General features: G+C 47.1%; 1 protein-coding gene across 1 annotated transcript in view; it reads left to right on the top strand.

Moving 5' to 3' along the window:
- Positions 1-24,332, top strand: part of MDGA1 (MAM domain containing glycosylphosphatidylinositol anchor 1) — a 196,065-nt gene that overhangs the window by 104,963 nt on the left and 66,770 nt on the right. Inside the window, 1 exon segment of the mRNA XM_084622912.1 lies at positions 22,818-23,087. Within this exon segment, the coding sequence (XP_084479038.1) occupies positions 22,818-23,087 (270 nt within the window).

Below are 24,332 nucleotides of genomic sequence, written 5' to 3'. Positions count from 1 at the left end.
TGCAAATGTGCTGAAACATGGGCCCAAGTCTTCTGGGTGCAACTGATAGCAGGAGTTGGCTATCATGCCAAAACTAATGCTGGTTCCAGAGAGTGGCTGAGGGCTAGCTCAAGGGACAATAAATGAAAACGGCATTTGCACTGATCAAGGATTTCCGAACTTAGTGTTTATAGTGAAGAGACACTTTACCATCCTAATTGTGAGCCAGAATATAGTAGTTAATAGCAGTTTAATGCAATATAAATGGGTTCAGAAGTGATGGCCCTGCTGGGATTTCCTTAATAGTTCATAGCATATGCATAGTACATGGCCTCCTGGCCAATTACTTGCTGTGCTGTGAAATGGGAGACTGGGGCTTTGGCAAAGAAGAGAGAGGAAGCAGCACTCAGTATAAGATGTTTTGCTGAGGACAGGATAAAGGAGAATTTGAAGAGATGAGACAATAGCAATCGCTAGTTGGGTCTGAGGAAAATACTGGGACATGTGGGGGCCAATTTTCATTAGGCCTCCAATAGTGATTTGCCACATTTTTTGCTTTGCACTTGTTTGTGCATGCAAAACCTGCATTTGTATGTAGACACAAGCAGTTGTGCATAGGCACCCATCACTGACTTTGCATGTGCACATGAAAAGTATTTTGTGCACACAAATGAAGCTATTTTGTTGGAAACCCATTAGAAATTTGGGCTTCCTTATGGCTAAAGTTGTGCCTCCCAAATTCTCCTCACAGGCAAATAGTGGGGTGGAAGCCCACCTTCTGCAGAATTGTGAGAAAGCAAAAGATTGTTTATTCTCACCTTGAGGTTTTTCTGCTGTCTGCACAGGTGGAAAAATTATTTAATTGCCAAGAATAGTTTTTTCTTCACTAACGGATCTAATAGATTAAAAAAAAATTTTTTTAATGCCAGAAGGGACCATTATGTTCTAATCTGACCACCTACATAGCTCAAGCTAAAGACCCACACCCAGGAATCGCTGCATCAAAGCCATCACTTTTGTTTGAAATATAGCCATAGGACACAGAGGTGGGGGAGGGGGGGCACATAGGCCATTGCCCAATCACTTTTTGGCCCACAGCAACCCAGCTTGGGGCAGGTGACCCAGTGATGCAAGGACCAGGAAAGGGGCAGGTCAGGGCATCACGGGGGACAGCCCCGCCTGCAAGCCGTGGTGAGAGCCAATGAGGCAAAACAAGGAGCCAGGACAGGAACCACTGTGCGGTAAGTAGTGGTGCAGGCTTGTTCTCTAGTGCCTCTCCAGGGGCAGGACGCCCCCTTGTGAGGTTCCCCTCATTTGAAATGGCACTGTGTAGCCAGGGGCTGTTGTGTATCTTTTAGAAAGACACCCAGTCTTGACTTAGACTGCAAATGAGGGGGAATCCACAATGGCCTAGGAGCTAGGCACCCAAATACCTCAGGACATGGGTCCAGATCCTCAAAGGTAAGTTGTTCCAGTGATTTATTACCCTCCCCATTACAATTTTGTGATTTATTTCTAGTCTAAATTTGTCTAGCTTCAGCTTCCAATCATTGGAGCTCATTATCTCTTTTTCTGCTAGATTAAAGAGCCATTTTCTATTAGAAATCTCTTCCCCATGTAGGTCTTCTAGACTGTGATCAAATCATCTAACATTCTCTTTAACACAGTAAATAGATTGAGCTGCTTTAGTTTCTCACTATAATGCAGGTTTTCCAGGCCTCTAATCATTTTTTGTATTTCTTCTGAATCCTGTCCAATTTGTCAACAGCCTTTTGGAAGTGTGGACACCGTTACTGGACACAGTATTCCACTAATAGTCTCAATACAGAGGTAATACCACCTCCCTACTTGATATTCCCTTGCTTATAGAGCCAAGGATTGCATTTGCCTTCTTAGCTACAGCATTGCATTGAGACCTTATGTTCAGTTAGTTATCATGACCCCTAAGTCGTTCTCAGAGACAGATTTCCAGGATAGCTCTTTTATGTGTGACTTTATATTCTTTGTTCTTAGACACATGACCTTGCATTTGGCTGTGTTTAAAAGACATTATTGTTCAAATGAACCCACCTTGCCAAGCAATCCAGGTTCACCTGTATTACTGACCTGTCCACATCATTATTTACCACGCCACTATTTTATTCTACCAATTAACTGGAAGATAATATAAAAATCATTGTCGGTAAAATTTGCAAAGATATTGATAGCATTGACATTGAATAGCATTGGGCTGAGAAGAGATCCCTGTGGGACTGCACTAGTAACATTCCTCATTTACTATTACTTTTTGCATTCTATTAGTTAACCACTTTTTAATCCATTTAACATGGACTATATAGATTTTTCTATAGTGCTAATGTTTTTTAAATCAGAATGTCCTGCGGGACTAGGTCAACTGTCTTACAGAAATCTAAGGGTGTTATGTCAACAACTTCGCTTTTCTCAAGCAAACTTGTGATCTTTTCAAAAACCAATATAAAATGTATTTGACAAGAGTGATTTTTCCAGAAAACCAAGTTTGGCATTAATTATGCTGCCATCTTTAAATTCTTTACTAACTGCATCCCATATTGGTCTTTTCATAATTTTGCCTAAATCCGTAAAGAATTAAAAGATTTCCTGACATTCAGTCTAAATTTTTATTTTCTTAAGTTGACCCTATTAATCCTGGTTACCCTCCGTTGGTCCATGCTAAATTACTCTCTATCCTTAGTGTTTATATCCTTCAGATATTTGCAAACGATGTTAACTTATCCCTCCCTTCCCCCAACTGTAGCTTAGCCAGGCTAAATATATTTAAATCTCTTAATCTGTTCCCTTAAGTAAGTCCCTCCACCTCTTTGATCATTTTTCTGCTCTTTTCTAAACTCACATCACTTTCACTATCGTTATAGTAATGAAGAGCTCAGAACAGAGAGCTGGAGTTTCCCCAAGAGCTGTAGAGAGAAGGCTCTCCACACTCTGATCTGGGACATGATTCCTCTGAGACCAAGGTTCCCAGATCTGAGTGCAGTATCCCAGGTGGGTTCTCCACAGACAGGTTTAGCCCTTCCCTGATGGGATGGCTCGGCAATCAACATATGTTACCCAAACTCATAAAAATGCCATCGTCACTGCTGAGTTCTTTGAGTGCTAGAGGTGCCCCAGTCAATGAGGGGCATCACAAAGAGGTTTCAAAAAGCTGGATGCCATATTACAGAATGCATGATAACTGCAGCCATCCAGATAAGAACTGCTGAAGAACTGGTTCAAATCTGGAACCTAATCCTGAGTTTTGGTGCCCTGGGTGAGAATGGGGGATGTATGGCTATTCTTGTTGGTGTAATCAGAAGAGCCAGGAATGGGAGTGATTGATGCTTTGTAGCATGGACCCCCATCATTGCCTCCCGGGAATAAAATCCATCCTGCCCTGATGGAATATGGAAAGAAAAGCAACATGAGAGCGCTCCAGTCTGTCACTGGGAAATGTACTTCCTGCCCCTTGCCTTGCAAGCTCCCCTCTGCCACAGATTAAATCCCCTCCACTTGATATTAAAAGGATGACTGTGTGAGGTGCTGCTGCCTCTGCGATAAGTGGACTCAGCTCCTCTGAGATGTTCCTTTGATGCCAGCCCAGTTTGAAGTCTGTCACTGAAGGAGTCTGGCAAATCAAATGTCAAAACGTGTTTATCTGGTGAGTGGGCTAACAAATAAATCTCTCTCTGGGTCTGAGTCCAGATGAAATGAGACAGAGCTGTTGACCAGATGGGGAGGATGAGGGAAGCAGGCACCAGGGGTGGGCAGCAGACAGCGGTCCTTAAGTGGATGCCAGTTCTGTCACTGGTCTCCTTCCGTTGCCCTCTGCTGCAGAAAGCACCCTTGTCAAGGTTCCTTCCCCACTCTGAACTCTAGGGACCTGTATGAAAACCTCCTAAGCTTACTTTTACCAGCTTAGGTTAAAGCTTCCCCAGGGTACAAACTATTTTTACCTTTTGCCCTTGGACTTTCGCTGCCACCACCAAACGTCTAACACCGGTTCCTGGGAACGAGTCCGTTTGGAAACATCTTTGCCCCCCAAAATCCTCCTAAATCTTACACACCCTTTCCTGGGGAAGGTTTGATAAAAATCCTCACCAATTTGCATAGGTGACCACAGACCCAAACCCTTGGATCTTAAGAACAATGAAAAAGCATTCAGTTTCTTAAAAGAAGAATTTTAATAGAAGAAAAAGTAAAAAGAATCACCTCTGTAAAATCAGGATGGTAAATACCTTACAGGGTAATTAGATTCAAAACATAGAGAATCCCTCTAGGCAAAACCTTAAGTTACAAAAAGACACAAAAACAGGAATATCCATTCCATTCAGCACAGCTTATTTTCTCAGCCATTTAAAGAAATCGGAATCTAACGCATCTCTAGCTAGATTACTTACTAAATTCTAAGACTCCATTCCTGTTCTGTCCCCGGCAAAAGCATCACACAGACAGAGAGAGAGGCTTTGTTTTTCCCTCCCCCCAGCTTTTGAAAGTATCTTGTCTCCTCATTGGTCATTTTGGTCAGGTACCAGCGAGGTTATCCTAGCTTCTTAACCCTTTACAGGTGAAAGGGTTTTCCTCTGGCCAGGAGGGATTTTAAAGGTGTTTACCCTTCCCTTTATATTTAGGACAACCCTGAATTCAGAAGAATGATCTCTATGAGTGCACAATGCCTGCAGCTGTCAGAAGCCACAGAGCTCTGAATAATGCAGCTAAAGCCAGTTGCTGTAAGGTGCTCCAGAGTTTCGCTAGTGGGCTTGGGATGTTCCTCCCCTGTAGAAACTGTGTCCAAGAGCGGTAATAGGGAGAGAATATGTCAAGTGTCACAGCTTTGGCAAGAGAGTCCCCATCACAAGGCTCATTGCTCCTCTCTGAGACAGGCAGCATTTGCTAGTAGTCTGAGCACAAGACTGAGGGCCAGGAATCTCCTGAGTTCTGATCCCAGCAGTGACACCGACTCCTGCTGAAAGCCCAGAAAGTAGAGTCAGGCAGTTAGACCTGGAGTCAGGGCTCCTGGATTCTATTCCAAATTCTGCCACTGACTCCTTGTGTGACCTTAAATCATGTAATCCATCTGCCTCTCTGTCCCCACTTAAGTGGTGCTGGTAATACCCCAGCTGACCATTCTTCCCACATTAGTAATGTCCCAAAGCTGTTACCATCTAATGCCTGATGAGAACCAAGTTGAACATTTCCATGAGGACAGATCCACGAGACAAACACCACTTCCAGGGCTGACACTGATTAGCTTCTTTTCCTGGAAGCCTCAACAAAAAGCCCAAGGACTGAAAGAGTCATGGAGACTGAACTTCCCTATTGCCCCAAGATCTGGACGAGCGGCTGAAACCCAATCTGAGGAGAGAGGTGGGGTATGGCGGAAGTTTGCTCTGTCCCTGTTCTGTAGATAAATAGGACTGTTGTTGTTAACCCTTAGCACCCGGCCTCTACATCTTATCTGTATAAAAGGTAATGGTTAAGAATTCAAATTAAACATTGTGACAGACCCAGACCAGTGGGATACAGGAGTCTGGTCCTATTGGGAAATATACCGGCCGCTGGATGAACAGTTTTCTGTTCCCTGAGTGACCAGAGCAGGGGCTGCACTAGAGCAATCAGAAACCTGCCGGAACCAATTAAGACAGGCAAGCTAATTAAGACACTTGGTGCCAATTAAGAACATGCTAGAATCAATTATGGCAGACAGTCTAATCAGGACACCTGGTTTAAAAGGGACCTCCCATCAGTTAAGGGAGCGTGTGCAAGGAGTGAGAAGGCATGCTGCTGGAGGACTGAGGAGTACAAGCGTGATCAGTCTTCAGGAGGAAGGTCCTGTGGTGAGAATAAGGAAGGTGTTGGGAGGAGGCCATGGGGAAGTAGCCCAGGGAGTTGTAGCTGTCATGCAGCTGTTACAAGAGACACTGTAGACAGTTGCAATCCACAGAGTCCTGGGCTGGAACCTGGAGTAGAGCATGTGCCTGTGTTCCCCCGCCCATCCCCCTCAACTCCCTATCTGAGACAAGAGGAGGTGTCCTGGACTGTGGGTCCCACCAGAGGGAAAGGTCCCTGGCCTATCCCCTGACCCACTAGGTGGGTCAGCAGAGACTGCAGGGATTGTTCTCCTCCCTTTCCCCATCCTGGCCAGTAATGAGGTTAGCTGCGTGAACGGCAGGTTTGAGCCACTAGCAAAAGTGGCCAAACTGAGGGCTGCTGTGAATCTCTGAGGCAAGCAAATCTGCCAATAAGTGCAGGACCCACCAAGGCAGAAGAGGAACTTTGTTGCAACATATTAACGATTAATAGTCAATACTTTGCTATTATAATTGTCTTAAACTGCTTTCCTTCCCCACCAGACTTTTCCTGGATTGGGACCTCGCCCCTTCATACTTTAGGCTCCACTCTTTGAGTTGACACAACTCTGGTTTTTAATAACTTTATCTGTTGCTGGCTGCTTTCCCCTCACTTCCTCTGTCTGTTTTGGGAGCAGTTAGGGAGTGTCTAGTGCTCCCAACTTAGCATGCAGACTCAAAACAGAAAGCAAGGTAAAGCTATAGCCCAGCTGTAAGCAAAAGGCTCTGACCACCTATGGCTTTGAGCATCATTGTGTTTTACAGCAGTAATTCTTCTCCTCCCTTATGACAGGTTTGCTCTTTTCAGCAGCAGTTTACCTGCAGTTTCACTGCTTTTAACTTTCAGTGATTTTTATTAAAAGGCCCAAACATACAGGGGATTGGAATGCCCGGTGGCTGGTAATGGGATACAGAACCTTTCCCTTCCACATTGCTACTTTGAATCCAGCCAGCAATGACCAAGAGCCATTCCTAGCTAATGGCTGTTCTGAGGTCCTTGGGAATTCAGTAGTGGGGGACCAGGGGGTCTCAGCCTGGTTCCTAGTAGGCAGCAATACACCACAGAAATCAAACCCACAGATGTTGGTAATTGGCTGATCGTTTGGCTTCCGCGGTCTGCTCAAGATTTGTCATTTGGTTTGGATGAAAGGTGATGTCTTGGGTGCAAGGAGACTAGTATACAGAAGGGCTGCTCCTATGTGGTTCAGACTCAAGTTATGTCCCGTTTTACTGGGGAATTCCTTAAATCGAGGTGCTGAAACCCCACAGGGAGGTGCATAAGTATGAGCTTTATTGATCAGGTCTGTGTTGCATGGGTATCCCAGCAGCATTCGCTAAGTGCCCAAAGTCCTGTCTCAGCAAGCAATGGGCTCAATATAAAACCTGGGAAGCTTACCAGTCTCTTCTCCCATTATTCCAAAGTCCTGCTTGGGAATCTGGTGGGGCTTGTCCCTGGATCTGAAACACAAGACATTAAAGGTTCTACTTTCACCTTCTCTTCACATTCGTGCTGGGGGCTTAGTTTCCCCACTTTCAGCATAAAATACTCCCTGTTTGTGATTCTTTTCACAGGGTGGAAGTGGTTTCAACTACCCTCAACCATTGCCCTTATTTCTGGGTCTTGTGCATCAATCTCTGGCAGCCATTGAGTGCTGGCTCCCTGCAGCCCTCTGTGATGCTCAGAAGAGTCAGATAGAGCAGCACATTCAATTTTCTTTCTTTTCTCTTTTTCCCTTGTATGTGACTCTTGGCATTTAAAACTCCAAGGCCATGTATGTCCCCAGGGAGAATTAAGCCGGAATATAAAATAAAGCTGTGCTCCTGGTTGGTGACGATCGGAGGGGGAGGAGGAGGGAAAGAGGAAATGTAAAGAGTTAGAATAAATGCCAGAGTGACCTTGTCAAGGGTTTGGATAGTCAGAGTGAAATGTGGCCGAGAGCTTCTCCGGGTGCTTCTTGTGAATGCAGCTGGGGCTGCTGCTTTTCAGTTCTTCCATAGGAACCGCACTGCCTGCCAGCCTGGGTTTGATGGGGTACAGAGGTGTTCATCCATGCTGTGTGGAGGGCACTGGCCTTTGGAACTTCTTGCTGTGCAGAAGACTGGATGCTAACATTGGGACACTTTCATAGGCATGTCAGGCCTGGCATCTTGCCAAATTCTAGTCTGGGTGATCCCATTTGCCTCCCTGAATTCAATCCTGCAGTTTCATCTGGGACTGTGATTCTTTACTTCCTGACCCTAGCTGGACATGTAGCTTTCCTATGCACCATTAAAAAGCAGGATGAAGTGTTTCCTGTCCTAATCTAGAGAGAGAGAGAGACATTCGGAAAACATTTTGGGTAGAATATAATTGGCTGATGTTTAATGAGTAGTTGAGTAGAAACACCACATAGACTGTTAGGAGTTGAAGGTTGTCACCATCCTGATGTGACATTAGAAAGGTATTACAATGAATTTGCATGCCTGTGTGTGCATGTACACCAATGTCTCCTAGAGAATGGAAACAGAACCTCGACTGTGTGTCATAGGTCCTATATTGCTAACAGCCAAATGAGATTCTTTTGCTAAAGTTGCAAAGGTGGGTGTTTTTCAGGGTAGGTGAATCAGAGTTCTATCCCAGCTGTTGCCATGAAGTTCCATGCAGCCGCATTTAGCAAAATAGCGAAGCCCTAATTGACTGTGGTTTGGTTACAGTATTTCTCTCTAAATTTGTGCTAAAATCCTCTATTTGCTCTATGCCATTGATGTCCTAGTAACTAAGACACTAGCATGCTGCGTCTTGTTCTAAAATGGGTATATTCATTATTTTAATCTTGCATACATGCCCTTTCTGATCTGGTGATGGGTGGGAGTTATTTGTATACATTTGTGTGTGTGTGCACCTGCTCGATCTTTTTTTGACTCACTTTTTTTTCAATTAAGGAAACCAAGTGTGGTGAAACCTAGCACTTCAAGGTAACAGAGCCATGGGAATGATGTGGCTTTACACTGCAGGGGAGTACTTGTTTGTGTAGTGTGTCATTACCATGAATTAATTGGACACTCCTTCTAAGCAGAGGTCCAGAATGTCTGGACTAGATCTCCTTTTAGGAGGAGCGTATGTGGGGCAAAAGGCCTTGAGATTCCCACCCAGAATGGACTCTTTTCCAACACCTGCTGTGGGAAACGGTGTAATATACTAAGCACTGCAGCTAATCGCAGAGTAAATCACTAAACAAAATCTTTAACTCAACTAGTCAAATCTTATTGTAATAATTGGCTTTGGCAGTTTGTAGAAGAAGAGAGCTGGAAAGCTGAGATTCCGCCGGCGTGTGCCTATGTTTTAACTTGCTTGTGTTTTTAAAAGAGAAACACGTGACTGGCATTAGGACAACCCTGCTCTCCTCTGAATTCCAGCCACCCCCCCCCCCCCCACCGCCCCGCTCCAAACAGAGAGTGTGCTTAGACAGATTTGTTGTGTTGGTAAGAATGGCAATTCTTAGAGCTTGGCTTCAAAGCATTTTACGGACACACAATCCTTAGGACTCCACTGTGTGAGCATTATTATTATCATCCCCATTTTACAGATGGGGGAAACTGAGTCACAGAGCGGGGAACCGGTTTCAGAGTAGCAGCCGTGTTAGTCTGTATCGGTAAAAAGAAAAGGAGTACTTGTGGCACCTTAGAAACTAACAAATTTATTTGAGCGTAAGCTTTCATGAGCTACAGCTCACTTCATCTGATGCATGCAGTGGAAAATACAGTGGGGGGGGAGATATATATACACAGAGAACACGAAACAATGGGTGTTACCATACACCCTGTAACAAGAGTGATCAGATAAGGTGAGCTATTACCAGCAGGAGAGCCGGGGGGGGGGAGGGGGACATTTTGTAGTGATAATCAAGGTGGGCCATTTCCAGCAGTTGACAAGAATGTGTGAGGAACAGTGTGGGGGGGGGGAGGGGATAAACATGGGGAAATAGTTTTACTTTGTGTAATAACCCATCCACTCCCAGTCTGTATTCAAGCCTAAATTAATTGTATCCACTTTGCAAATTAATTCCAATTCAGCAGTCTCTTGTTGGAGTCTGGCTTTTGAAGTTTTTTTTGTTGAAGAACTGCCACTTTTAGGTCTCTAATCAAGTGACCAAAGAGATTGAAGTGTTCTCCGACTGGTTTTTGAATGTTATAATTCTTGACCTCTGATCTGTGTCCTTTTCAAAACCACAGAGCATCTGTGTTGGAGCTGAGATTAGAACTGAGAGAGCGTTATTGATGCTCCCCTGCTCTAACCAGTAGGCAGTACCATTTCCTAGTTTACTAAACAGGCATGTGAGGGACATTTACATGTTCAATCTAGCATTTGTTTCCATATGGAAAACTGCTTTGGTTGGGACCTTGTGTGCCTTACTAGCATACTGAGAATAAGTTCTTCAATTAGCTTAGATGTGTGTGCGCGCTACTGGATGGCAGCCAAACGGCTCAGCTCTGTGTTACAGCAGTACAGAACCAAAGTCCTCTTTAGCTCAGGAGGGTAAGGGTCTGTGCTTCTGGAACAGGAGAATGAGTTCTATCTCTGCTGTTCCCCAGTGTACAGTGTTGTGATGGCCATGGATTTGTTACAATATTGCATGGGATAGGACAGCTGTGAGCAGTTACACAGAGCTCCATGTATCCTAGGGCCCAATAGGCACATATAGCAGTAGCCACAGCAATAGGAGTAGGATCATCATAGACTCCCTTCCACCTTCCCCTGGCCTCTCTGCCTTCCTGTGATCTGGTGCTACAGATAGAAGTGAGGATTCCTGCTTGATTTCACTACTTGGTATGCTGTGCTGCAGGTCAGCTGGTAGGCCCCAGCAACCTTAAACTGGGTGGTGGTGTTAATACTGAACATCAGCGAACAGAAAATGAGGAGGCAGCCACTGTGTGTATGTAATGAGTGCCAGGCAGTTGGCAGCTCCCTCTCACAAGTTAGGAAAGAAATGGATGGGGTCAGGTGTGTCTAATAAGGCCCTGAGACGGGCACATGCTGGTTTCCCTGCCATGGTTAGAAGTTCCATTCATAGATATTTTTTTTTTTTTTTTTTTTTTGCAAGCACTTGGGATAACTTGTGTAACACAAAACCCAGTTCATAACCATCCCTTTCCAGAAAGGGCAGTCTTTCTCACAGGAGTTTGGGTGTTGGGTTCAGTGGCGGATTTAGAGTTAGTGGGGGCCCTGTGCGCAGCTTCATTTTCGTCGGCCCCCTCCCCCCCACTCCCGTTTTTCATTCTTTTTTTCTTCATCCTCCTATATTATAAGTAATAGGAAGTAAACGAAAATAAAGTGTGGTAGCTTGATTGGGGCTGGGATGCAGGAGGGGGTGAGGCATGCAGGCTCTGGAGGGAGTTTAGAGGCAAGGTGCGGGCTCTGGGCCGGGGTAAGGGGATGGGATGTGGAAGGGGGGCAGAGGGGCGGTGCAGCTCCCTAAGCGACCGGCACACGCACCCCTCTGGCAGCAGCTCCTAGGCGGGGCAGTTCCTGGCCAATGGGAGCTGTGGAGTCGGCGCTCGGGGCGGGGGCAACATGCACAGACCTCACCCCTTCCCCTGGGACAGCAGGGACAAGCCGGCCACTTCCAGGAGTGGCACGGAGGGAGGGAGGCAGAAGGGGCAGGGAGCCACCTTAGCCCTGCCGCTTGCACGTCTCTGTGTGCCCCTTGTGGGGGAGGAGGCAACGGGTCTCCAAGCACTGCCCAAGGTGGGGGCAGTGCATGGAGCCACCTCCACCAGAGGCATGCAGAGACATGCCAGCAGCTGGCCACTTCCGGGAGCGGCGCAGGGCCATCAGTCACGGCATGCAGGCAGCCTGCCTGCTTGAGCCCTGCTGCATTTTGGGGGGGGCTCTGTCACTGGGGGGCCCCATGCCACCACACAGTGTGTTTAATGGTAATTCCGCTCCTGGTTAGGTTTGTTCTTTTGCAGTGTTAACTGACCCCTTAGTTCCTGGATTATCTCAGCTCAGGCATGTGGGATAAAATGGAATCTGCAGGAGTTGCTTTGTTCCTATTGGCTGTAAGCATCTGGGGTAGATGGTTACAGCTCGCATTTTAAGTTTGGGTCTAAGTTTGGAGGGAGAGTTGTGCAGCACAGCAGTCTGAGGGCTGTGGAGAATAAAACTGCTCCCTAATCAAGAGAGACTTTGCTATTTCTATCACTTGCAGTTGGAATTTATTTTTGTATGTTTTGAATAAGAACTAAGAATTTTCTAAACACATGGCTACAAGGCAATAAAACAGTCGGGCTGTCCTGTTTCAGCTCATTCAGGCTCACTGGGCTCAGGCTGCAGGGCTGTAAAATAGCAGTGTAGATGTTTGGGTTTGGGCTGGAGCTGGGGCTCTGGGACCCCACAAAGGGAAGGATCCTGGAGCCCGGGCTCCAGCTTGAGCCCAAACATCTATACTGCAGTTTTATAGCTCCATGACACCAAGTCAGCTGAAATGGGCCAGCTGTGGATGTTTTATTGCAGTGTAGACATACCTCAAGAGGCTCCAAATGGGTACCCTGTGAGAGGGGATGAAGCCTGGTGTGGTGGTTAAAGCACAGAACTAGATGGCAGGACTTCAGGGCTCTGTTCCCAGCTCTGCTGCTGACTGTGTGACTTTAGGCAAGTCAGTTCCCTACCCTGTGCTTCAGTTTCCCTCACTGTAAAATAGTGAGAATACCAGCTCTGAGGCAGCCCTGTAGAGAATTCATTTGTGTTAGTAAAGTGCTTTGAGATCTGAAGAGTATTAGTTGCTTCTTACTTTGTGTTGTTTAATACACTCCACCCTGGACACTTGACATTTCTTCACTCTGCTTCCCTGACTCCTGCTCTTTTTCGCCATGAGCGCCCTGAGACATCTTCTAAAAATAGCCCTGCCACCCCAGCAGCCCCATTTGCTGCAAAGCTCCCAGACTGGCTGCTGTGAGGATGTTGGCTGGGGTCTCTCTTGGCTTTCAGATCCCTGGGATGACTGAGTGAAGCCACTTTACTTTGGTTGGTTTTATTTGTTCCTAACGAGCAGGTGAGTGATTATGGCTTTGACTGTTGCATGATAATTTTGTGGCTAAGGCGGGCTGCCTTGCCCTGTGTTTTCGCAGCAGCATCTGAACAAGCCTGCTGGAGAAGTGTCAAGGTTCCTCCCCCACTCTGAACTCTAGGGTACAGATGTGAGGACCTGCATGAAAACCACCTAAGCTTACTTTTACCAGCTTAGGAGGTTTTCATGCAGGTCCCCACATCTGTACCCTAGAGTTCAGAGTGGGGGAGGAACCAGCTTAGGTGGTTTTCATGCAGGTCCTCACATCTGTACCCTAGAGTTCAGAGTGGGGAGGAACCTTGACATGGTGGCAGAGTGGTGGGATTAACCTGAAATCATTTTGAGATCAATTTGAGATTTTTTTTTTTTTTGAACTAGAAATACAGATTTTAAAAAGGAAATTTTTTTTTCCTTTGGAGCTGCTGGAAAGCAGCTTTGTTTTTTCTCTGCTTTGGGGCCAGAGCAGAGACAAAAGGGGATTATCTTTGTGAATTGCAGGTTTTCTTTGCCTGGAGGCAGGGTACTTAACCTCCTGCAGGGAAATTCACAGTCTTGGTAAACCAGAAGGTTTTTTTCCTAAAAGTAAATGGGGGGGGGGTGTTCTACCCATTTGCCTGGAGACAAAAGTGGCAGGGGCTTGCTTTTTGATTTTTTTTTTACAAGGAGCACAAGTTTGAAAAGGAATTCTTTTCCTTTGCGCTGCTGGTAAGCAGGTTTCCAAGTAGTTGAAGGTTTTTTGCTTTGATTTGGGGCCAGAGCAGAGACAAAGGGAATTGTCTGTCTTTTTGTGTAGGCTGACAATCACTATCAGAGAATAGGTATTCTATTCCAGCACAGCAAAATTTTACAACCAAGTTTTGTTTGTTTCTAAACCTTGGGTGTAAAGTTAGTTAAAAACAGAGAGGTTAGGATGACAAAATCCACGGCTCAACAAAAGCTGGAATTAGCCAGATTTCAGGCTGAGGAAAAACAAAGGAAACATGAAAGACAGATAGAACTCATGCGGCTGGTGGAGGAGGAGAGGGAAAAAGAGAGGAAGCATGCACTGGAGATGGAGAAGGTAAAGGCTCAGCAGAATATACCAACAAACCCTAGCAATACTTCTCCAGGTACCACTTCCCATCCCAGAAAGTTCCCCACCTACAAGGCAGGCGATGATACTGAGGCCTTCTTAGAAAACTTCGAAAGGGCCTGCCTTGGGTACAGCATTTCTACCGACCAATACATGGTAGAGCTGAGGCCGCAGCTCAGTGGACCCTTAGCTGAGGTGGCAGCTGAAATGCCTAAGGAATACATGAACAAGTATGAACTGTTTAAATCTAAGGCGAGAGTCAGAATGGGGATAACACCCGAGCAGTCTCGTTGGAGGTTCAGAGCCCTAAGGTGGAAACCAGATGTGTCATTTACCTGACATGCCTACCACATTGGGATGCCTGGATATCAGGAGCAAGTTTTGAATCTCCAGTAAATTTGCCCTTCCTAATGCAAATGAAACAATTCTTCGAGGGTGTTCCTGAGGAAATAGAAAGATACATCCTAGATGGGAAACCCAAAACTGTAATTGAGGCAGGAGAGATTGGAGCCAGATGGGTGGAGGTGGCAGAGAAGAAGAAAACTGGTCGCCGTTGGAGCGGAGACCAGAAGGGACAACCCCAGACCACACCCTATTAGCGGGGGCCGCCCAAAGCCCCACCTACCTCCCAAAGAACCCTCCAGACCCCTTATCATCCTGCCACCCCGTTCTCCAGCAACCCACCTCGCCCAAGTGACCCGTCAGCTGGACAGTGTTTTAAATGTAACGAGCTGGGGCATGTAAAGGCCAACTGCCCCAAGAACCCCAACAGATTACAGTTCATTGCACCAGAATCACACCAGAGGTCCGCAGGCCCAGATACCCTTGGAGCGGAGGGAAACTGTGAGTGTGGGCGAGAAGAAGGTCACCACATGGAGGGACACCGGAGCACAAGTGTCAGCTATCCATGCTTCCTTAGTGGACCCCAATTTAATCAACCCAGAGATCCAAGTGACGATTCAACCCTTCAAGTCCAACTCTTTCGATTTGCCTACAGCCAAGTTGCCTGTCCAGTACCAGGGCTGGTCAGGAACGTGGACTTTTGCAGTCTATGATGATTATCCCATCCCCATGCTGTTGGGGGAAGACTTGGCCAATCATGTGAAGCTAGCCAAGAGGGTGGGAGTGGTCACCCGCAGCCAGGCTAAACAAGCCATGAAGCCTAGCTCTGTTCCGGAAACTTCTATCAGGACCTGGTCAGAGGTGATGGACCCGTACCCCAGGCCAATGTCTGTAACAGCAGTAGTGGATCCAGTCCCAGAGACCCAGATGGAACCAGTCCCAGAACCGGAACCAGCGGAACAACCAACACCAGACCCATTGCCAGCACTGAATCCAGTACTTGCAACCTCAACACCAGAGGGCCCCGCCGAACCTGAACCGGCAGCAGCCTATAACCCTACACAGAGGCTCAGCCAGAGCCTGAACCCCAACATAGTGTCCCAGCGGAAAGCGGTTCACAGTCAACGGAAACAGCCCCATCCCCTATATTGCTTCCAGAGGGACCAAGCATAGGTCCACAATCCAATGAGGAACTGATGTCTCCAGCATCAAGGGAACAGTTCCAGACCGAACAGGAAGCAGATGAAAGCCTCCAGAGAGCTTGGACGGTGGCACGGAGCAACCCACCGCCTCTCAGCTCTTCTAATCGATCCAGGTTTGTTGTAGAAAGAGGACATTTATACAAGGAAACTCTTTCTGGTGGACACCAGGAAGACTGGCATCCTCAGACAGTTGGTAGTTCCAACTAAATACCGGGCCAAGCTCTTGAGCTTAGCCCATGATCACCCTAGTGGCCATGCTGGGGTGAACAGGACCAAAGACCGTTTTGGGGGGGGGGTCATTCCACTGGGAGGGAATGGGCAAGGATGTTTCTACCTATGACCAGTTTTGTGAAGTATGCCAAAAAGTGGGAAAAGCCCAAGACCAGGTCAAAGCCCCTCTCCAGCCACTCCCCATCATTGAAGTTCCATTTCAGCGAGTAGCTGTGGATATTCTGGGTCCTTTTCCAAAAAAGACACCCAGAGGAAAGCAGTACATACTGACTTTCATGGACTTTGCCACCCGATGGCCAGAAGCAGTAGCTCTAAGCAACACCAGGGCTAAAAGTGTGTGCCAGGCACTAGCAGACATTTTTTGCCAGGGTAGGTTGGCCCTCTGACATCCTCACAGATGCAGGAACTATGGAAAACCTTTGGGAAGCTCATGGGGTAAATCACTTGGTTGCCACTCCTTACCACCATCAAACAAATGGTATGGTAGAGAAGTTTAATGGCACTTTGGGGGCCATGATACGTAAATTCGTAAATGAGCACTCCAATGATTGGGGACCTAGTGTTGCAGCAGTTGCTCTTTGCCTACAGAGCTGTACCACACCCCAGTTTAGGGTTTTCCCCATTTGAACTTGTATATGGCCGTGAGGTTAAGGGGCCATTACAGTTGGTGAAGCAGCAATGGGAGGGATTTACACCTTCTCCAGGAACTAACATTCTGGACTTTGTAACCAACCTACAAAACACCCTCCGAACCTCTATAGCCCTTGCTAAAGAAAACTTACAGGATACTCAAAAAGAGCAAAAAGTCTGGTATGATAAACATGCCAGAGAGCGTTCCTTCAAAGTAGGGGACCAGGTCATGGTCTTAAAGGCGCTCCAGGCCCATAAAATGGAAGCATTGTGGGAAGGGCCATTCACGGTCCAGGAGTGCCTGGGAGCTGTTAATTATCTCCTAGCATTCCCCACCTCCAACCGAAAGCCTAAGGTGTACCATATTAATTCTCTAAAGCCCTTTTATTCCAGAGAATTCAAGGTTTGTCAGTTTACAGCCCAGGGAGGAGACGATGCTGAGTGGCCTGAAGGTGTCTGCTATGAAGGGAAAAGTGCTGGTGGCGTGGAAGAGGTGAACCTCTCCATGACCCTTGGGCGTATGCAGTGACAGCAGATCAAGGAGCTGTGCACTAGCTACGCACCAACGTTCTCAGCCACCCCAGGACTGACTGAACGGGCATACCACTCCATTGACACAGGTAATGCTCGCCCAATTAAAGTCCAGCCTTACCGGGTGTCTCCTCAAGCTAAAACTGCTATAGAACGGGAGATCCAGGATATGTTACAGATGGGTGTAATCCGCCCCTCTGGCAGTGCATGGGCATCTCCAGTGGTTCTAGTTCCCAAACCAGATGGGGAAATACGTTTTTGCGTGGACTACCGTAAGCTAAATGCTGTAACTCGCCCAGACAACTATCCGATGCCACACACAGATGAACAGTTGGAGAAACTGGGACGGGCCAAGTTCATCTCTACCTTGGACTTAACCAAGGGGTACTGGCAGGTACCACTAGATGAATCTGCCAAGGAAAGGTCAGCCTTCACCACACATCTCGGGCTGTATGAATTTAATGTACTCCCTTTTGGGCTGCGAAATGTACCCGCCACCTTCCAAAGACTTGTAAATGGTCTCCTAGCGGGATTAGGAGAATATGCAGTCACCTACTTTGACGATGTGGCCATATCTTCGGATTCCTGGGCAGACCACCTGGAACATCTACAAAAAGTCCTTGAGCGCATAAGGGAGGCAGGACTAACTGTTAAGGCTAAGAAGTGTCAAATAGGCCTAAACAGAGTGACCCACCTTTGACACCAGGTGGGTCAAGAAACTATCAGCCCCCTACAGGCCAAAGTGGATGCTATCCAATAGTGGCCTGTCCCAAAGTCAAAGAAACAGGTTCAATCCTTCTTAGGCTTGGCCGGTTATTACAGATGATTTGTACCGCAATACAGCCAAATCGCCGCCCCACTGACAGACCTAACCAAAAAGAAACAGCCAAATGCTGTTCAGTGGACCGAAAAGTGTCAGAAGGCCTTTAACAAGCTTAAAGCGACACTCATGTCTGACCCTGTACTAAGGGCCCCAGACTTTAACAAACCGTTCCTAGTAACCACAGATGCATCCGAGCGTGGTGGGGGAGCAGTTTTAATGCAGAAAGGACCTGGTCAAGAATTCCACCCTGCAGTGTTTCTCAGCAAAAAACTGTCTGAGAGGGAAAGCAACTGGTCACTCAGTGAAAAAGAATGTTACGCCATTGTCTAAGCTCTGGAAAAGCTACGCCCATATGTTTGGGGACGGCGTTTCCACCTGCAAACCAACCATGCTGCACTGAAGTGGCTTCACACCATCAAAGAAAATAACAAAAAACTTCTTCGGTGGAGTTTAGCTCTCCAAGATTTTGATTGACATCCAACACCTCTCAGGAGCTTCTAACAAAGTGGCTGATGCACTCTCCCGTGAAAGTTTCCCAGAATCAACTGGTTAAAATCGTCCTTGAGATGTGGAAAATATTGTTAGTCTTTATGTACTTGGTAGTATATTTAGAGATGCATGTGTCTTATTAACTCTGTTTTTCCTAGAGCTCCAGAAAGAAATCCCAGCCAGAGTTTCACCCTAGCTGAGATTTGGGGGGGCATGTCATAAACATAAAGGGAAGGGTAAACCCTTTTAAAATCCCTCCTCGCCAGAGGAAAAATCCTCTCACCTGTAAAGGGTTAAGAAGCTAAAGGTAACCTCACTGGCACCTGACCAAAATGACCAATGAGGAGACAAGATACTTTCAAAAGCTGGGAGGAGGGAGAGAAACAAAGGGTCTGTGTCTATCAGTATGCTGCTTTTGCTGGGGATAGAACAGGAATGGAGTCTTAGAACTTTTAGTAAGTAATCTAGCTAGGTATGTGTTAGATTATGATTTCTTTAAATGGCTGAGAAAGGAATTGTGCTGAATAGAATGACCATTTCTGTCTGTGTATCTTAAGCTTTTGCCTAGAGGGATTCTCTATGTTTTGAATCTAATTACCCTGTAAGGTATCTACCATCCTGATTTTACAGGGGTGATTCCTTTACTTCTATTTCTATTAAAAGTCTTCTTGTAAGAAAACTGAATGCTTTTTCATTGTTCTCAGATCCAAGGGTTTGGGTCTGTGGTCACCTGTGCAAATTGGTGAGGATTTTTACCAAACCTTTCCCAGGAAGTGGGGTGCAAGGGTTGGGAGGATTTTGGGGGGGAAAGACGTGTCCAAACTACATTTCCCAGTAAACCCAGTTAGAGTTTGGTGGTGGCAGTGGATATTCCAAGGACAAAGGATAAAATTAATTTGTACCTTGGGGAAGTTTTAACGTAAGCTGGTAAAAGTAAGCTTAGGAGGTTTTCATGCAGGTCCCCACATCTGTACCCTAGAGTTCAGAGTGGGGGAGGAACCTTGACAAGAAGTATTGCTGCTTTAATGCTGGCTGGCAGGGCAATGCTCTGCCCTCTTCACCCCTTTCATAATACTTCTCACCACGTTGCTGTTCTCCCGTTTATTTGGCGCCAGAGGAAACCAATCGTCCTTGTACATTTGCATAGCGCGTTTCATGCAAACGTATCCTGGAATGCTGCGTATGGAGAAAGTGCTCACCCAGTGCTGAATGCAGCCACCCCTGGGGTGGAACATAGCCCGCACTTTACGGCGCACACCAGCACTATACAAGCGGGTTTCGGGGAGAAATGGAAGGGAGTTTAGGGAACCTGTATGTAGTGGCCCATGTTGGAATTTGGCCAGGAAACCAGGGCTAGCTCTCTAACTCCCTAAAGCATGTAACCAGAGCTGAATGGCCACAAGCAGCCAGGACGTTGGCTTTATGGTACTTCTAGCAGGACAGCTCCCACAGCCCCATGCATTAAAGTTTGTGAGGTGCTGCTTTGTGTTTGAGGAGGTGGGCATCTCCATCCAGGGGAAAAAGTGATTAGAGGCAGCAGCTTATTTTACCCCTGCATGCGCACACGAGAGAGTGATGGTCACAGATTCTGGTTGCCTTGCAGTCTGAGTAGGGAATCTTCATTCCCTCCCCCATGCTGCAGAATGGTGGCAGAGACCCAGAGCATCCTCTGCACATTCAGAGCTGCAGTAGCCCCTGCAGCTTCTGGGCCCTGAGGAAAGAGCTGGGTTCTACCAGCCCTGCCCCTACTCCCTTGTCCCTCTTCTGTCCTCATACAATCATAGAATATCAGGGTTGGAAGGGACCCCAGAAGGTCATCTAGTCCAACCCCCTGCTCGAAGCAGGACCAATTCCCAGTTAAATCATCCCAGCCAGGGCTTTGTCAAGCCTGACCTTAAAAACCTCTAAGGAAGGAGATTCTACCACCTCCCTAGGTAACGCATTCCAGTGTTTCACCACCCTCTTAGTGAAAAAGTTTTTCCTAATATCCAATCTAAACCTCCCCCACTGCAACTTGAGACCATTACTCCTCGTTCTGTCATCTGCTACCATTGAGAACAGTCTAGAGCCATCCTCTTTGGAACCCCTTTTCAGGTAGTTGAAAGCAGCTATCAAATCCCTCCTCATTCTTCTCTTCTGCAGGCTAAACAATCCCAGCTCCCTCAGCCTCTCCTCATAACTCATGTGTTCCAGACCCCTAATCATTTTTGTTGCCCTTCACTGGACTCTCCCCAATTTATCCACATCCTTCTTGTAGTGTGGGGCCCAAAACTGGACACAGTACTCCAGATGAGGCCTCACCAATGTCGAATAGAGGGGAACGATCACGTCCCTCGATCTGCTCGCTATGCCCCTACTTATACATCCCAAAATGCCATTGGCCTTCTTGGCAACAAGGGCACACTGCTGACTCATATCCAGCTTCTCGTCCACTGTCACCCCAGGTCCTTTTCCGCAGAACTGCTGCCTAGCCATTCGGTCCCTAGTCTGTAGCTGTGCATTGGGTTCGTCCATCCTAAGTGCAGAACCCTGCACTTATCCTTATTGAACCTCATCAGATTTCTTTTGGCCCAATCCTCCAATTTGTCTAGGTCCTTCTGTATCCTATCCCTCCCCTCCAGCGTATCTACCACTCCTCCCAGTTTAGTATCATCCACAAATTTGCTGAGAGTGCAATCCACACCCTCTTTACTAAATCTCTTTACAAATCCCTCTTTACTAGGGCACAGGGTGTTCCTGGAGCCAGGAAGGGGACCTTTTGTTTAGCTCCTAGCCCCCCTCTCCAGCATAATGACCTCCACTGCTTCCACAGATCTCACAGACCTCCATAGCCTCCTTAGTGCTATGAAATGGCTACTCCCCCTGCTAGCTCATTTGCTTTAGCTGAGTGTCTGTCGCCACCACGTCACTTTTGAAGCCTTCTCTTTTTCACTTCCCCAGCCGGTCTCAATTAGAACATGAGGCCCTGCTGGCTTCAACTGAGGAGCAGATGTGACCCAAGAAATGGGAGAGCAGCTGGGGATGAAGATGACACTATATCAAATCAAACAACATCTCACATTCTAACTCTGTGAGGTGGGAGACTGGCAAGCCAAAGGCAAGTCAGTACTTGGAGCACCTGCTGAGACACGCCACTCAACAGGGCAAGGCACGCTCCATCCAGGGCTGTTTTTAATCCATTTAATTGCAGAGAAAGACCAAACAGCTGAGAGTTGGGCCAGGTACCTGGAAAATAAGATGGTTACTGTCAAGCAAAGGTGACCTGGCAGAGGAGGTGCTGTTGTACCAGACCTGGAGATGCTCTTGCCCCGCTTAGCAGAGGAGATCTTTTCACGTTAAACATCTAGGTGGCCTATGTTGCCCACAGGACTGTAGAGGATACCAGGCTCATGGAGGAAGAGTAGTTTTTGTACTAGATGTACATAAAGACATCTCTGCTTTCTCTATTGGAGCTCGGGCCATCCCAGAGCCAGATTCTGCCCTCACTTACACTGGGGCAGCCCCACTCATTTTAGCAAGAGAGCTTTTGTGTTTTCTCTTATTCTTAATCAAAAGTTTCATGCTGGTGGAAGGTGCTGGATTGATAGCCCTGGCGACTGAAGTCCTCTGTTAATACATAAAATAGGTACAGCCCACGCAGTACTACTACTGTTAATACATAAAATAGGTACTACCCCTATGCCATGTCCCATCTGCATGCCTCACTCCTACATTCCAGAGGTCTCTGAGTGTTACAGACGCTAATGGATTTTCATAGCCTTCTTACCCCCGGAAGGCAAATATATGTTGTTAGCCCCTTGTGACTGATAAGGAGACTGAGGCATGGAGAGGGGAAGTGATTTGCCTTTCAAGGTCAGTCAGTCAATGGTAAACATGAAAACAGAACCTGAAGTCCTGACAACCAGGCCCCTGATCTAACCACTAGACTGCGCTGTCATGCATATCTCTGGCTTCTTGCATCCACTTTAGCCTTCTAATGCCCCACAGCCCTCCCAAGGGCTCTGTGTTCTGTGAGGGTGGACAGGTTTTATCCTAACTAGGGACAGGGATTTTATATAGCTGATATATTTTTTTTAAACCCTCCTCTGTATTAAGTTGCACAGGAGAAAACCGATTTCAGTGTTTAGGAGCTACTTTGCTATGCTTTATGATTACAGATCACACTGGCTTGGAGGAATTACTACTGCTCTTGTTCTGATTTAGGGCTTGCAGGGCAAATGCCAGCTGTGGAGCTTAACAATGTGGGCTGTACATTTTAATACGAAGGTGCAGCCTGCTGATGACCCAGGACTCGGCATACAATGTCCCACCTTGGCAGAGTGGATGTAGATGAAGTATTGTATCCTAAGACCTGTGTTCTCCATAGGCTGCCCCTACATATTGTATATGAGGGTGGCTACAACCTGCTCCAGCCCAGTCACAAGTTGCTGGGAAATGGCTGATGCAGCTGTTGCTTGGGCACACCCTAGCAAAGGGGAGCAATATGCAGTCAAGAGTAGCAGGGGCATGTGTACCGGGAGATGATATGGCAGCCATTGAGGGTCTAGCTTAGGAGACAGACTGCTGCTCCAATGACGGGTTTTCTTCCTGTTCTTGTCATTATGATTTCAGTCCCCCCAGTTGTGGAACCAACTTCTCAGGACATCCGCCAGGGCATGGGCCGTAGCGTCACCCTGCGGTGCACCATGCTGAAGGGGAGCCCCATGAAGGTAGCCACAGCCGTCTGGCGCTTCAATGGGAACCTCTTGACACTGCTCCCCACAGAACAGCAGGACTACTCGGAGCTGAAGGTGGACAGCGTGAACCGGGAGACCAGTGGTAGCTACGAGTGCAGCATCTCCAACGATGTGGGGGTCGCCATCTGCCTCTTCCAGGTGTCTGGTAAGTCTCACAGATTGACTCCTTATGTTTTTAATTGACTTGCTTATAGCGAGTTTGGTGGCTGGCGAGCCCTGGAGACGGACACCCTCTCTCCGTAGACTGGATACAGTACAGGCAAGCTTCCGCCATGCACTCTCCCCACCAGGGTGCTTCAGTTGTGTTCTGGGAGGACTCCCTCTAGGACTGAGTAGGGAGCTCGGCCTCCACGGCTCATGCAGTCCTTGGTGCCTCTGCTGCCACTGCCTAGAAGGGGGCTAGTTAGTGCCAATTGGGTTGGAGCATTTTTGTGGTGTGAAAACTTGCTCGAAAGGAACAGGAGTGACAAACACCAAACTCATTTCACGTAGGCCACTGTACAGCTATCTGTTAGTATCCACTCTCAGCTAAAGACAACCTGAATCGGATTTAAATGTTGACCAAGCAGGTGTGTAAGACTCAGCATCCCATCGCCCTCCAGTTCTTTCTTTTAAAACAAAACCCTTCTTTTAGTGTGTTTCCCCCGAGTTTTGTGCAGCGACATCTGCTTAGATAAAAACTAGGCAGGGTCTAATGCTGTTACTCGGTGGATTTGCTGCTGGGATTTGTGCGAATCCAGCATGTACAGTGAGTGAAATCCTTTCCGACTCCATGGGCAGTAAAAAGGGGGAGTGGCGCTTGAGTTCAAACCACACGTCTGATCCAGCCACTTCTGCTGATTGTTAAAGCTGTTTTTTCCCTTGACCTTAGGTTTGACTTGGGCCCCAGTTTCTACAGAGGTAGATTTACACCCCATCTTGCGGCAGATTAAGTATTTGTACCGACAAGCCCTTAGTGTGTGTGTGTGCTGGCAGGGAGTGGTTGGAAGGTTGGTGAGATCTATTTTATTTCACACCTTCCACTTAGTCATTTCTCAGGCACTGGTACCATGCTGGCCTTAGTCTTTTCCCTTGACACGCTCCCAGAACATCCTATTTTGACCAGCTACATCCCCTTCTCCAGTGACCCCTCCCCTATCCCTTCAGACCTCTGCACATTTGTGTGGCATTAGGTTTCTTTCCGTAACTTATGCCCCTTTCTTCACTAGCCTGCAGCCAGCACTTATGCTATCACTGCAAAATGAAGTCCATTGTGCTCTGTCAAACAGAACTGACTCTAGAAAGCTTACTCATTCCTAGGGGACTTGGAAATGCTTCCGGCACATGGATTCCTTTCTGGAGCTGGTACTTAATGGATTAATGCCATTCAGTTTGTGGTGCTCAGTCCCAT

Source organism: Lepidochelys olivacea (assembly GCF_965140295.1).
Source record: "Lepidochelys olivacea isolate rLepOli2 genome assembly, chromosome: 3".
NCBI lineage: Eukaryota > Metazoa > Chordata > Testudines > Cheloniidae > Lepidochelys > Lepidochelys olivacea.
Note: the sequence above shows the minus strand (reverse complement) of the source record. Positions and strands in the feature narration are given on the sequence as shown.